This window comes from Bombyx mandarina, chromosome 01, assembly GCF_030267445.1.
Source record: "Bombyx mandarina strain Sakado chromosome 01, ASM3026744v2".
NCBI classification, from domain to species: Eukaryota; Metazoa; Arthropoda; class Insecta; order Lepidoptera; family Bombycidae; genus Bombyx; species Bombyx mandarina.
Window position 1 is genome coordinate 16,235,017 of NC_143208.1, and position 16,229 is coordinate 16,251,245.

Genomic DNA, 16,229 nt, shown 5'->3' on the forward strand with positions numbered 1-16,229 from the left:
TGAAGCGAAATTAATTTGGTTTGTTGAGTCCTGTTACCGGGGATCGTGTATAGTTGTTCCGCGGCCCGGGCGCAATCAGGCGCCGTGAAGGGGAAACATCTTTCCGACCCGCCCCCCGGAACGTATGCACGCAACGGCTTGGCCGGCGAGGGACCTAAACACAGACCTCTCTGTACCTTGAACCCTAGCATGCCTCAACGTCAATACAAACAGGAAATCGATGTCGAAATCCGGACGTTCAAGGAAATGACTACAATTTACCAGCTTCCTGGAATTGATGACGTAAACGTCAAACGGGTTTTACCTGTTACGGGGATGGTCTTCACTCGGTCTGCGGGGACAGGGGGGCCGGCTGGAGAGAAGGCCCGCAGCATGGAGCCACCACGAGGCAGCGTACTTGGAGCTTGGTTCCCCATATAGTAAGCTGGTGCCTTTACCTGGGTACAAATAAGATTTACGACATGTTATTTACTTCTTTTTTTTTATGTTTGAAAAATTACTGGTTGCCCGGAGGCCTTTCCAGTTTCACCAGGACATGTTATTTACTGTTTCGTAATAGATTCGTTTGCGATAGTTGTTTTTGTATTAAAAGGCCAAAATTGAGCCATGACTGATTTACATCCGGAGCGCTTAATTAATTCAAAAACATAATTAAAATTTAGTATTATGCTCGCTCGTTTCCAAGATAAGCTATATTATAGTCTTCTTAAATGAAATGGTCTCAAAAACATTACATTTCAAACCTGTGAATAATAGAACATTCAAGATTCAAGAACATTATTTATTTCAACATTAAAGAATTTTCTAAGAGATAGTCAGATGAGAGCAATTTAATAAACATCGCGGTTTACAAACATACAATCGAAGCAATTGTATTCGTTGAAGTCGGATTATGTCAGTTCGACTGTTGTTTCTTGCACAGTATAGACATTTTAAGAGATAATTCAGACGGAATTCTTTAAAAAAAGATAACAAATTTACACTCAAGCATTTCGGATTTGTATTTAAGTCAAAACAAGCCTGATATTATTTTAGTTCTTTTGCGATTAGGTATCTTTTACGCGAAGAGAGCACTTTAACGAGCTTTTTGTGAATGATCAAGTAAGTGAATCTAGTTTGATATTTTAGTATTATAATATTTAAGTTAAGGGTACGGGAAGCCACCTTTATTGCCAGCCTTATTTGGTAAATGAGCTCACTGCCCAGCTGGTATTAAATTACCAGTACCCGTGTAATGCGAGTTCCTTGAGACATGAGGTCATAGTCTGAAATGTATTACATAACGGCTGTCCCATTCTTTTAATCGGAAATCATACCCAACGCACTTTTGTTCTGTTGAAATCTTATCCTTTATTGTATTTTATAGAATGCTGTTTCACGTTTTTGTGCTCTTCAGTTTGTTAATTGTCGGGGAAGCAATTAACAGATCCGTTTACAAGATAATTCTCATTCAGAAGGGTTACGCTCAGGTACGAACTTATTACAGAATAAAATGTACTACTAGGTATTTCTTTCATTTTTATAATTTTATTTGTCAGTGCAAGCAGTACAAAAGTAAATCTTTCTCAGAAAAATAATTTTCTCTTTGCTCTCAATCCATTTTCAATCGCTCTGCGATTTAAGTTGAAATATTGTACAGTTGCTTGTACTTTAGCTGCAGGTGAGTATTTATAAAATCTTTATTTCTTCTAGTCACCGCAAAGCGCACACAATATCAATTAATAACGCTAATCATCTTAATTGATTTAGTGTATTAAAATAAAAAAAATATCTTTTCAAAGTCGGTGTTAATATAATTATACAATCTCAGTATAAATTATCCTTAAATATTTTTATGTGTACAAATTTATTTCCGTAATTTCATTTTGTAAATTTTTTTTACAAAATATTTCTTGTTCCTTTTAAAGTATGTTTCGTATCTCTTATCTTGTAGTTTCTGCAGTATGACGTCGAAACACCCCCATTGAAAGAGTTTACCTTTTGCTCTTGGATTCGTGTTTACAAGACAAACGGTGATCAAACAATTTTTACCTACGTTGGTAAGTAATACGTGCTATTAATTGATTTTTATGAAATCAAATTTATTTATGCAATGAATAAAAAAACACAAATTCTTCAAGGAATGCAGAAGTATTTTTGTGAGGCTTTATCTTATTAAACTATTATCTAGGATATTAACTTAATTCTATATTATATGAAGAGAAATTTGCATATTTATATCGCGAGAGTGACTATTTTTGAATTCACGAGATCAATGACATATGTTTCAATGAATCTGGATCCGTAGTAATGCTGGAGCCATTAACAAGAAGTTGAGAAGCTATGATGAATTATACTGGCACTAGACCACCAAACATTGACCATGACTTTTTTAAGGGCTAAGTTTTCGTTTGGGTCGTAGCCCAGGTGCTGAACCAGGATCTAACCAACATGACCACCGCCCTTAATTCGTCGTTGTTGTCCTTAGTTTTTGGGTGACCAAGTTGTTCAATTTTTATGATCAAACTTTCCACTTCGGAAGCGCCCAAATCCGTAACGTGTCGTGCGTTCGTTTGCAGTGCTCACTTCGTATTCGTCATTAATGTTATGAGTCGTTTGCGCGGCATTACTACCGCGATGTCACTCGTATTCCAAAATGACTGGTATTTTTATTGTGTCCACATTGATGAAAAGGATACAAATTTAGAGAAAACAACGCACTAGTCAATAAACGAATGACCGAATTTTAAAATAGAATTCTTAAAATAAAATTCATTTGAATCTAGAATGTATTATTGCCAAGCATACATAAATTAAGGTAAATAAGTTTCAAATCGTCAGTATTGTAAACCGGCAACTTCATAATATAATGGTAATGACTTATTATTTTTTTAACTATCAATTTATCAATACGAACAATGATTTTCGGAAAAGTCGATTCGATTGCTATGAAGCTTAGTACAGTTGTGGTTGTCGTAGTCCAACCGTGACGCCTTCAGCTCTAATACTAGGAGCAGGCTTAGGGACCTCAGTTACTGTACTCGTCGAACTCGACAAAAAGGTCGACGTGCAACCTAACCCATGCATCAGCCCGCTGAGTTTTTCACCGGATCTTCTCAGCGGGTCGCGATTCCGATCCGGTAGTAGATTCATTCACGAAGCAAATGCTCTTGAGTTGTTAGGTCTCCTTCGGAGGCGCTCGGGCAGTTGTTAGAAAATCCCACCCCTCCTGGCTGAGCCTTTGCTACCTATCCGGGTGAAACTGGAAAGGCATTCGGGCCACCAGTAATCTTTCAATCATAAAAAAAATAAATCCAAACGTGGTTTCCGTCATAGTACCATAAACATAACATAGATGGTGCGTGAATAGTTTCAAGAAAGCGATGCTTTTCACAAAATTACCTATCATCACAGCGAAGCATGACCGGTTTTACTACATAATTATGTATTAAAAGCAGTTCTATTTATTTCTACGACTCGAGGAAAACGACGAAAATAAAAAAAAAATCGTATGTTTTATAACTAATTTGAGAAATTTTAAATTTTAATGATGAATAATTTTGTGATAACGCAAAACATTTCAACTGTCCAATTCCTTGCTAAAAGACAGTCGTTTTTGTTTTTTTATATAATATCTTATGCCATGCTCATAATTGTTTTAATGAAACAAAAGCAAAATATTGAGTAAGCATTCTCTATGCTGCTGTGGGCACATAATTCATATGACCCGCTTTATAAAAATGAGCTTGTCCAAAACTGGTGTGGTGTTGCCCAAGTGCGTTTGCTTCGATTTCATCATTTAAGCTGAAAATATAAACTTGCTTGCTTGTGTCATTTTATCGCGGCTCGGCTGTTGGTGTTTCCTTTCATTTCTTCCATAATATACATACATACATAGTAATAGTATGCTTGTAGTATACATTTATAAATTGGCTTATAAGTCAGCACAATGGTGGTAACATTAGTTGAATGTTCTAGAAGCTTCTGGATAGTTTCTGGTGAAATAACTATATAACTATCGCCCTGCCTATTTCTGCCGTGAAGTAGTAATGCGTTTCGGTTTGAAGGGTGGGGCAGCCGTTGTATCTATACTGAGATCTTAGAACTTATATCTTAAGGTGGGTGGCGCATTTACGTTGTAGATGTCCACGGGCTCCAATAACCACTTAACATCAGGTGGGCTGTGAGCTCGTCCACCCACCTAAGCAATAAAAAAAAGAATTCGAAGTGAAAATGGTTAGATAGCAATACGTTTAAACACTGGGTGGCTTAGTGTTCCTTTTGCAGAAAGGCTACTGAAACGGAAACATGTACACATTTTTAATGCTAACTTTAAAAGCTTTTTCCTTTAGTAACTTCACACGTGGTGAGGCTGTTCATCAAAAGTGGGGGGTGCCTTACAGCTCTCTCAAGATGGAATCACGCGCGCCACTGCATTTAACTTTAGGTTAAGCTAATCGTAATGCAAAAAAAACAATTGAATATGATTTTTCCATCGTCTTATTTTGTATTAGGATCCAACTTTTACTATTATTATCTATTTTCATGAATGATTCCAATACATAATGTTAACCGTGGTACTATTCTGACAAAGCGAGGATATTCAACTACAGAGTAACGTGCGGCGAGAGTTTTCATCTCACACTGAAAACTTAAAGCATGGAGTGACGCTTTGTGATATCCAACAGAAAGTCTATTTAAAGGGGGTTTTACTGTGTGGTATCATAGCTTGGCTTCATAGCATTGATGTAGGGTTTTTATATATCAATGCTTCATAGCCCCTAATTTCAAATAAGAATTAAGATGTCAAGGTCACTATCGGACAATTCAGAATAACATTTAGTACACTGCACAAATGTGGGCGAAATTCATTATTACTTATACGGCCCGTAATGCCTATGTTTGGTTTTTATATGTCTGTGTTATTAAATGTAATTTGCTATAAAATATGTTACCCGTAACTTATTTAGTCTGCCATCTGTGCAAAAGGTGGACAGAGTGTGCTTAATCGAAAAGTGAATGCTCAGTAGTGTACCAGTTATTGTAATTGTAGTTGACGAAAAATTATGGAAATGACTTATAAAGTGGATCATATAAATTGCAAGAGCACTTCAGAACGTAAGCCTCTGATTCAACAGACCGATTTGACGTAATTTATAAATATATCGGGAGTAAAGACATAATGGTCGAAAGATGTTAGAGATTATAGAGATTATTGAGACAAAAACAAGAAACAAAATTTCAAACGACAAAGCACTGCGCGTAATGTCATTCGGAAATAGGTAAACACGAAACAGCTTATTACCATTTTATCGTCTCTTTGTCAAGCGCTTTTTAATTTATGTTAATAGTTAATAATAAACTTTAGCGTTATCAATTAAAAAAAGAGGTTAATTCAATTTTGCACCTTCAGTTAACTAATGTCAAAGAGAACACACGAAAATAATAATGTATCTTATCTCATACATAAAATCAATGTAGGACTTAGTGATTATGATTGAGTCTCAACAACTGAATGAACATTATTGTATTAGAAAAAGTGTCGTTCGTGTGAGAAAATGTCATATCTTTATATACCGAACTCCCGAAAATTTACATTTGACATTTTTATGCTTCCTACAATTTATATAAAATATATTATAATACTATATCTGCAATAAATTTTTAGTGTACATCAACACCCTCATTGAAAAGAAAATTTTGATATTACAAACCTGTATTTTGTTTAAATCGAGGAGTGTTTTAAACGACGATTCAGTAAAAATATGAAAATTGTCTTTTTTATTTATTTATTTCTTAAGAACATTAATACATTTATTAACTCATTTACAAATTTACCGACGTAGGCAGTGAGACGTTTTCATATTAAACTTAAACGTGAAATTCGCCACTTATGGTAAACATTACCCGATGATTTGCAAGCGAAGTAAATTGTCCCTTCGTAACAAGGTGACACTCTACAAAACTTGCATATATGTATTCCGCCAGGATCTATGCAAGTGTAGTGTTCGATCACGCGGCACGTACACACATTAACTCTCTCCAGGTTATCCAGTCCCGTTTCTGCAGGATAACCGTCAGAGCACCGTAGTATCTGAGGGAATGTTGATTTTACGACGACCTAAATCTAGAACTGATACTTAAGTATTTTAAGGAAAGCGTCAGAATGCTACTTTGAAAAGCGGCGCGACACTATAACCCTCTTTTATCGTGGTAACCGCTATCTACGTATCAGATTCAGCGATGGGCCAACGCAAAGCCGTCGTCGTCAAAAACATGTTTTGTCGGATCCCCCAGATCTACTGTCAACTACGATGAAGAGTTCGACTTGCGAACCCATATATATAACCCACTGAGTATCTCGCCAGATCTTCTCAGTGGGTTGCGATTCCGATCCGCTAGTAGATTCAGCGAAGCTCTGTGTTTGCTAAGACAAGTGTTAGCAATTCTCTCAGGTTGAGCCCGTGCGCTCAACTACGGGTCCGCGCGAAAATCGAATAGCCCCTTAGACTATCGATGATAAGTTAAGAAAAAGTACTGCAAACATTCAAACACCAACAATCTAAATTCGTCACATAGAAGAGTTTATTTGCTTTGCATTTGGGCGTTTAATATGTATTTATGTATATATTTAAATGTAAATAGATATTTCTCTAAATCTCTAGTTCCCCGAGTAAAAAGAATCCTAGTTCGAGGCCAGATGACCGGATGTGATTTGTCCCCAATTATTTATTTATTTATTGTTTTCCAACAAGGTCTAATTCTCAATGATATTGCATCAACGGGTATCTCACCCTTCAAATACAAACCACGACGTTACAAACTTTTGACCATTCACTACTATCATAACAGCTCACTATATCTCGTAATAAATACGTTCAAATAGCATTTAATGAGCACATTATCGGCAATATCATGTCATGCTCGCGCCACACGCAAAAAGCAAAACTTACATCGTAATCGCATAAAGAATTCGCGGATTACGAAATAAATAATGAAACCTGTTTTAGTTACTTCAAAAAAAAAACAATATAATTTACACGTTTTTTTTTTATTGCTTAGATTTTGGACGAGCTCACAGCCCACCTGGTGTTAAGTGGTTACTGGAGCCCATAGACACTTACAGCGTAAATGCGCCACCCACTTTGAGATATAAGTTTTAAGGTCTCAGTGCTATTTCACTATTTGTAAGAAGCTGTTGCAAATTCTGAGAATTTATAAACGCTTAAATTACTACATAACAGAGCAGGTAATATTACGATCAAGCATTATGCAGAGTAAAGAAGCATGTTTTATGAATGATGTAAAAAAAACAGTGACTGTGTATTTTTTATTGCCATTATAGCCAGCCGAGCAAGCACATGGCCTACTTAATGAATAGTAGCAGCCGGTGCCTATAGCTCTGTTATCTATTAATATTAAATACCCGTTCTAATATTTTTTTATTGCTTAGATGGGTGGACGAGCTCACAGCCCATCTGGTGTTAAGTGGTTACTGGAGCCCATAGACATCCACAGCGTAAATGCGCCACCCACTTTGAGATATAAGTTTTAAGGTCTCAGTGTAGTTACAACGACTGCCCCACCCTTCAAACCGAAACGCATTACTGCTTCACAGCAGAAATAGGCAGGGTGGTGGTGCCCACCCGCGCGGACTCACATGAGGTCCTACCACCAGTAAAAAAATTCACGCACTTATGGTTGTTTTTTTGTTTCCACAGCAAACGGTAACAATCGTATCGTTAGGCTCTGGTTAGATTCTGGCGGCCGTAACTTGAAGCTATCTATTGACGGTAGAGTCACGTCTAGCACCGCTGTTGACATAATAAAAGATGCCTGGAAACACATATGTCTGTCTTATCAATCGGACTACGGAGCTTGGGCCTTGTACGTTGATTCCAGGCTTGTTTCTTGCGAGGCCGCACAAAGCGTAAGTTTTACAGGCGCAGAACATTGTATTTTTTTTATTAACAACTAGCTGTCCCGGCAGACTTCATAGTACCTCAATGTATAAATAAAAGACCTAAACTTTTGTATAAAATAAACTTAAAACAAACAAAAGGAATCCTTCCGACGGGGGGGACATCGAAGGAAAAACAAAATTGTTATTTTTACCTACCTTTTAAACCTTCTCTGGACTTCCACAAATAATTCAAGACCAATATTAGCCAAATTGGTCCAGCCGTTCTCGAGTTTTAGCGAGACTAATGAACAGCAATTAATTTTTATATATTATTATAATATATAGATAGATAAATGTTTTGTTACGATTTAAAAAGTTTGGCAAATATCTCTCAGATATCGATTTTTAAGACCAGATATCGTTAATTGACAATGTAAATGAAATGGAAAAGATTTGAAATTGTGAGAGTTACGACGACAACAGCCAATCAATCAATAAACATCGAACAACGAAATCGCACGAATACGTGTAATCTGTCAGTTATGTGTGAGCCATGTAATATGTACAATAATTTGTAGTTACATAGTGTTGGTGAATTTTTCATCAATTACATTACGTTATTTTTAAGTTTGTTGTGATGCAACGCGCCACTTCGTTTTCATTTTCTTGTCGATAAAATAATAGCCCGATTAAAAATTTCAAGCGAACACAAAGTTAATGATAATACAATTATCGGGTTTACTAGCAGTTACATCAATTAACATTAAATCGCGCAAAACCAAACGTCGGAAAGCATTACACCGTAACGCTTCGTTGATTAAAACAATATAAAATTTGTGAAGATATTTAGGTTTGAACAACTGCTTAAGGTCACGCCACGTCAGGTCGTCGAGATTATCATGTGATAAGTGCACATAGACGGCTATTACGAAACTAGACCAATGTGAAGGTCGCCGTTCTTACAGTAAAGAGACAGCTCTTGAAATCATGATCACCGCAGGCCTATCAATGCCTTGAATGTTACGAAATGTTATTCTTATTCCTAGCATTAGATCGGTCGCGAAATTTAATATACGACTTTCGTTATTGAACTATTGTAATTGATAGTTTTAAATTAAATAAATATTAAGTGCTTTTGTTTTGCAGCTTTATGGTCATGTTCTCCCAGGAGGTGGAAGTATTATTGTGGGATACGGCACCGCTGACAATGGTATCTTTATCAAAATTCATTTCGAATGGAATATTTAAATTATTTCACATTTTATGAATACAAATAAAAATTATTAATAATTGCTTTCTAGGATCATCAAATGGTTTAGAAGGTGAAATTTTTGGCGTGAATATGATTCTTGCTTCAACTATCGAAAAAAATTATACGAATAAAAATGATCCACAACACACGCAGAAACCTTTTTCCAAAAACAAGCTAAAAACTCAACATCGTAATAACTACATCATTCTCGGAGATCTACAAACGGATGAAATTCACAACAATTTCGAAAATATTCCTTTTCAGCCAGTAGTCACCAATGAAACAAAAAGTTTTATAAAATTCAGGACTCCTTATAGTTTCGTTGAACATGAAGTCGGTGTTAATTTAACACCCACTAAAACAGACAGCGATACTTCTAAAGAAATTTTTGATTTTAAATTACCCAATCATTCTAGGTCTACAACAAAAAATCCAATGAATTTTTGGAATTTCGTCAATGACGCTGGTCATGCCGGAAAATTTAAAACTACCACAAAAACATTAAGTAGAACCGAACAATCCGTAACTGGAACTCATGAATTGCCAATTATATCAGAATTTGAAACTCCACCCCCGCTGATCCCTCCGAAGCAAAAATTGAAACCTCAATTATTTGAAGTTGAAAAGCCACCATTATCTTTTTATAAAATAAATGATGATTCCAGTATTCGAAATAAAAACTCTAGCTACAATAAGTATCTGAATACGATATCAGAAGTTGAAACGCCTCCACCAGTTCAAAAGAATACAAAAGTTTATGGTCAATGGACGAGTTCAAAATTTGCTGGCAGTGTATTAAATTATTTGAAAAGTATTAATTTTTATAATAGAGAACATAAAAAAGTGCCATCAACGATACCTCTAATAAAGTTATCCGATTCGTTTCCCTATCCTTCAGAATTAAAAATAACTAAATTGCGGCCACCTCCACAATTTCAGCGGCGTAATTTGGTTGAAAGAAGATTCGATACAAATAAAAAAAATGCTCAAATTAATGTACAAATACTTGAAGATGACTTGAGAAGTAGTATAATCAAGACTCATGCGATGACTCAACCTAAACAAGTAAAAATTACAAGTCGAGGTACATCTAAGAAAAACAAAGAGCACCGATTCTACAGAAATGTTGATGATCAAAATAGTGATGAAAGTAGTAATAGTGTTGAAGAAGTCTTGAAACCACAGCCGTTTTCTTTACCGAAAAATACAAAAAGTCTTAAATATTCACCACAAGTCACGCTTCAACACAATAATCTCCTAACCATATTACCTTTTTTAAAATCACTAGAATATTTCTTTGAAGATTCACAAAATACCGAGTCAAAAAGAGTTGAAGATATGTATACAAAAAGTTTATCAAACGGGAACAAATGGCACAATGTAAAGACTTACAGCAACGATTTTACACCGCGACAAATCAATATGGATTCTGATGGAAAATCTGGATTCGACAAAAAGATTTCTGCTTTCAATAAAAAGTATCCATCGGCCCTGGTTAAATATAGAAATCAAAATCACAAACTTGATAAAAACGAGGAAGCAACCCTTCTGAAAGGACGTGAATTGGCTGTAGAAGTATCAAACCAGTCTGATTATAATAAAAATTCTATATCCATACTTAAATATAATCACGGTTTTCTTCCCGAACACGAGAAGAAAGTTAAAATCTCTGATAAACTCAATTTAGTGATATCCGGGAACTCGAAAGCCCGGATCAACAATAACTTCAATAAAAACGTTAAATTAGGCAACGCGTTGAATGAACGTAATGTTATTGGCGTAGATGAAGAACAGAAGAAAAAGAGTTTCGTTGGGGGTGACGAAACAGTTCCTGATATAAATAGGTATAGATCAGATTTAGACAAGGAAAGCGTGAGGATTCCTGGATCTTTAGGACCGAGAGTATGTAAAAACGTGGAATTATATGATCGTGTACTATACGTTCAACCAGATGAAAGTATTGACATGACGCATATTTTGTCCCCTGTCAGGGCTAAGAATGTTGGCATAGAATTTATAGTACAGAACTACAAAAAATGTTCAATGGTCGATTCAACGATGAACAACAACGAAATGCTTTTTATTGATTGGAATAAAACTCCAGTTAGATTGTTTGGTGGGGCTCATACAAAAACTACTACAGATCTTTGTGGATTCTTCTAAATTAATACTTATTTGTACCATTTTTGTTAATATTGTTCTCAGTAAATTCTAAATTCAGAAACTAATAAGAATTATTTTGTTAAAATTATACCTAGAATCTATTTCAGCTTAAAATTAATTTACATTAAAATATGGATGTAAATACTATGAGTCACGACAGTCCACCTGTTACATAAACGGATAAATACCATTCTTGTACTTTCATCAAATGTCAAACACAGATATTAAATTTTTTTAGCAACATTCCGTTTAAGTATTATTAACACGTTGAAAATAATATCAATGCTAATTAATTATCATGACAAACAAGCTATTGCGTGAATATCGCCAGTGGCAATTCTCGATGTATGAAAAAAATAATTAGATCAAGGTGTGCATTGGAGAACAGCCGAAATTTAATAACTAAACTAGCCTAACTAGAGTCTTCAGTATGAGCTAATCAGTGCATTGCGCTTACATAATTTAAGAATGCACGCATAATACTGATTTACTGTGTCGGTTAAATTGCTAATGGAAATAAATGTTTCAATGCGCAATGCACAAAACAATTAACCTAGCGGAACCGCTTTGATTGATTAGACGTATAATATCTATTAAAACATAAATTCGATAGAATATTATATGGTTTTCACGAGTATTTGATGACAGTAAAATTTTTATTTGTGTCTAGTACATTATCCTCTGACAACACCATACATACATGTTACGTCACCCACAAGTAGGTATGGGGTAAAGATAAATTAATATTTGAAATTATGGAAAATTACAATGACATTATTAGCTTTTAAGCGAATTTGCTAAAATCATGAAATAATAATAATCATGACGAATAACCGTTCAAGAGTTTTAATGCAGACTGAAAACTTCCGTGTTTAGACAACTGTATAACTCCATTCATCCCGACACGTAATCTTTCTATCTAAAATAAAGCATAAAGGAAAAGGAAAAATCTAGAATAAAGGATTAGGACAAAATTTATTATATTTACTTTGGAAATTATGTGTGCGTCGTGTCCAGATCAAGTATTTGCTTCTTATATCTGCTGTCCAGCATTAACGGGGCCGTTTCCTCGTCTCCATTCAAAGATATTAAAAATGCTTATAGACCATTGTAATGTTAATTGAATTGTAATAAAACCAAGTCACCAGCATGTTCCCACAACACTTCGGATGTGACCGTCATTATAGTGGCCAGTCAATTAATAGAAAATTAGTTTGTTCCAGTTTTAACGCAGTTTAGATATCCTTTAGATCTATCTGAATGTGTTGCGAAGTTTTTAATTGAAATAATATTATGTGGAATGAAAAATAAATCTAATTTTTATTTGAAGTTATGTATTCATTTTGATTTTTAAATTATTGAGTTAAACATAATAATTAAACATATTGTTACTTAAACATAATATTATGCCTGTCCTACGCTAGATGAGCAAATAATTTTAATTTCTACAGACGCTTGCTATATATACAACGGTAACAATTTAAATTATGATTAGATTTTTCTATTTTCTTCTTAACACATTTTTAGGCCTCTTGTCTGATTTACCTTATTAATTTACGAGCGAATAATTGACCAGTAGAGAAAGCCTCATAGTGTAATACTCCCACTTTTACTCTTTATTTTTTCTTACTTAATCGCTGGTAATCTAAAGGAATATTGAACGTTACGTGAGCTCACGGGCTCAACCTGAAAGAATTGCTAACACTAGTCCTTGCAAAAGCAGTGCTTTGCTGAATTTACCACCGGGTCAGAATTGTGACTCGCTGAGAAGTTCAGGCGAGAAACTCAGTGGGTTGTGTCTGTGAGCTAGGCTGTCGTCGAACTCTTGAACGGCGAGCAGTGCTTAAAGGGCCTCAAAGCACCTAAAGTGCATCCGACAAGACATGTTTTAGGCGATGGTGGGTTTGCGCTTCTCTAGCGTCTGGATCGGAAATGTAGTTAGAGGTAGCCACGGTAAGAGGGTTATCGTGACACGCCGCTTTATCAAAAACGCGTTCTGATCCTGTCTAGATACTTACGCTTCGGTTCTAGTTGTAGGACGACGTGAAGATCTACATTACTTACATACCATGGTGCTAGGAAAAGGCTATTCTGCCAAAACGGGATTGGACGACCTGGAGAAAATTGATGTGTGTGCGAACTGCGTGAATGGACACAGGGCATTAGGAACGTTTGCAAGTTTTTAGTTTTTAGAGTGTGAACTTGTTACGAAATGGAAAATTTACTTCGCCTGCAGGTCGCATGCCCTTTACATTTTTGCAGAATAAAGTTTATAAAAATAAATATTTTGTATGTGCACCCTTATTTCTGCCGCCAAACACTTATCGTTTTGGCTAAAATGTTGGGGCCGGAAAAATCTAAATAATAAGTGCCTCCTTAATAAGGACGACTTAGATTTATGTATTAGGTCATAGTTATATCATATTAGTCAGACTTCACATCGTAAGATGAATGGTGGCATTCACGTTGGAAGCTTGTTTTCCTATCCGCCTGATTGATGAAGTGGTTAGTGAGCCGGGCTACTATCCACAGGGTGCGGCTTCGATTGCGGCCCGGTGCTATCTTTGTGAAAGATATTTGATATTGGGACTATGGGTGGGGTTGTTCTAGTTGGTTAGTGTTTCTGATAACCATAAAGATACCCATAAAAGAATAAGAAATTATAGTTTCGATTTTTTAATGCCATTATTATTACATGCGTGTGTGTGTATGTCAAATACATGGTAGTGTGAGTAACGTTTTTTTTAATGATTTAATGTATTTTTTATGCGTTATTTAAGAAAATATTAACATTCTGCACTCTTCCTGTATATTCTCTATAAGTGAGGGAAATTTCATGCTCCTCCGTCCGCGCAATTTTCGTAAAAAGGGGTAAAAATTTTTTGCTTCACGTATGAATATATAGATTACTAATAAAAAAAAAGAATAAAACCTAGCTTAGCTTATATTCTCAATTAAAAAAATCTTCTGCTAAGTCAGTAAGATTAATCTGTTTATCCAAATAATGTTTTATTTGGGGTTATTTGGATATTTACTTTCTATTTAAAAAATACATTATAAATTCACTGATTATATGCAGTTTAACAAATAAAAGAACACGAAATAATTTACTCTATGCTGTATCGTAATGAAAATCAATAAAAAATTTAACTAAATATAAGAAGAAATCGACCCAAAATAAATAATTTCTTTTGTTCTAAGATTCAATTACACCACTTGCAAGTTGCGTTCAAAGATACACCGCAAAAGCATTTTGTAAACAGTATTGCTTTAGTATATTCTAGACTGCTTGCGAACAAATCGAAACACTCTGACTTGAATTATTAAACATTTAAATTAGGGTCCGTTTCAGTGAGACTCGAATATCATATGAAATTTAGCAGCATGGAAATAATATTTTAACTAGTTTTTTTGTTGTTTTACAAAAAGATTTTATTTTAATTGCTATTTTTTCATCGAAGGTGCTAGAATATTCCTAATTCTATTCTATACTTATTTAATTACGTAAGAATGAAACGTACAATCAATTCTTCATTCACGCAGAAATATATCTGTATCCACATACATTATGCATCATGTTATATCCGGGGTTCGTTCGAATATGAAACGCATATCTCGTAATCAAACATTATATTTATGTATGTACATAATAATTTATATTTCATTAGCCTACATAAGTATATTTGGTGACGGGAGTTACAAATCGAGGCTTATGGCATTAGCATTGATTTCAATACTCATATTGACATCGTTATTAGAGAGAGACAGAGAGAGAATATACTTTATTGCACACCAAAACACAATTACACTGGTGGTAGGACCTCTTGGGAGTCCGCACGGGTAGGTACCACCACCCCGCCTATTTCCGCCGTGAAGCAGTAATGCGTTTCGGTTCGAAGGGTGGGGTAGCCGTTGTAACTATACTGAGACCTTAGAACTTATATCTCGAGGTGGGTGGCGCGTTTACGTTGTAGATGTCTATGAGCTCCAGTAACCACTTAACACCAGGTGAGCTGTGAGCTCGTCCACCCATCAAAGCAATAAAAAAAAAATAACTGTTTTTTTAAACAGTCAACAAGCAGATACATTTGCACAATAAGCGGTCTTATCGCTAAAAGCCATCTCTTCCAGGCAATCGCTTAATTTACAGAAATTCTGGAAAAGATATAGATACAGCAGGTATGTTGCGGTGTAGTATTAACAATACATTATTATTACTTCAGTTTCATCCTTGAAAACAAAATTAAACGAGACACGTTCCGTTTTTATTGCTTGGTTGGTATCATGTTTACTTAGTCTGACTACGATACAATGGGTTCTAGGTTTAATTATTGCTTACTTAGTATCTATTATATATAGGAGATATAAAATATTTAGAGCTGATTATCGTTTTATTATTCTTCAAAATTCTCTGTCAAATTTCAGTTAAAATATGCCCAACAAAAAATTTAAGACATCTATGTGCAGAAAATAATAGATACGAAAATAACTGAAAAGCTAATTTGAGAAATGACTTCCCAGCTACGCAATAAATTATGAATAAAATTAAATAAAGCAACACTGCAAACAAAACGCAGGAAGGAAATAGTATGGTACGGAAAGGAAGTCATATATAGACCGTGAAAAAATTGAACGTGGGTTGAACTGATGTCGCAGCATCTAGAAATCCCAGTCAACGAAGATGGTTGAAAAGACAGAAACAAACATTACGAGATTCGTAATAGTGAGAGAATTAAAGAACTCATTTGAAATTATTAAAAGCACGTGTTGATAATAGGTATAAAATTCTTCAGAATACCAGAGAGAGCAGTGATATACATACGCACATCCGTATGAACGTTTACGATACTAAATTATTCTTGAACAGAAGTGAAAGCGTAATGTTTTATTTAGATCATATATTTATAGATGTTGTTAATATTATTTACATAT

The 16,229-nt window shown here is 35.0% G+C and overlaps 2 protein-coding genes across 23 annotated transcripts in view; one reads left to right on the plus strand and one right to left on the minus strand.

Moving 5' to 3' along the window:
- LOC114252733 (coiled-coil domain-containing protein AGAP005037) overlaps positions 1-16,229 on the minus strand; it is a 316,019-nt gene that overhangs the window by 21,156 nt on the left and 278,634 nt on the right. For 21 of the 22 annotated variants that reach the window (XR_016323829.1, XR_016323828.1, XR_003625165.2 and 18 more), the window contains 2 exons: positions 305-437; positions 38-154 (listed from right to left, as the gene is read on the minus strand). Coding sequence is in view for 18 of the 22 variants with exons in the window: in XM_089731174.1 (XP_089587300.1) it covers positions 38-154; positions 305-437 (250 nt within the window). In the remaining 4 variants the exon portion in view is untranslated. The remainder of the gene's footprint in view (positions 1-37; positions 155-304; positions 438-16,229) is intronic. The other variant, XM_028187342.2, reaches the window with a different exon arrangement.
- On the plus strand, positions 483-11,831 carry LOC149503613 (uncharacterized). The gene is made up of 6 exons (XM_089731247.1): positions 483-1,101; positions 1,367-1,469; positions 1,934-2,039; positions 7,701-7,909; positions 9,029-9,092; positions 9,184-11,831. Exons 1-6 carry the CDS (start codon positions 1,094-1,096, stop codon positions 11,295-11,297), a joined length of 2,604 nt encoding a protein of 867 aa, XP_089587373.1. The 5' UTR covers positions 483-1,093; the 3' UTR covers positions 11,298-11,831.

Bases quoted from the DNA above. Each gene is read 5' to 3' on its own strand.
- LOC149503613 (XM_089731247.1), top strand. The intron at 2,040-7,700 runs GTAAGTAATACG...TTGTTTCCACAG, and splicing joins AACAATTTTTACCTACGTTG to CAAACGGTAACAATCGTATC. The intron at 7,910-9,028 runs GTAAGTTTTACA...TTTGTTTTGCAG, and splicing joins CTTGCGAGGCCGCACAAAGC to CTTTATGGTCATGTTCTCCC.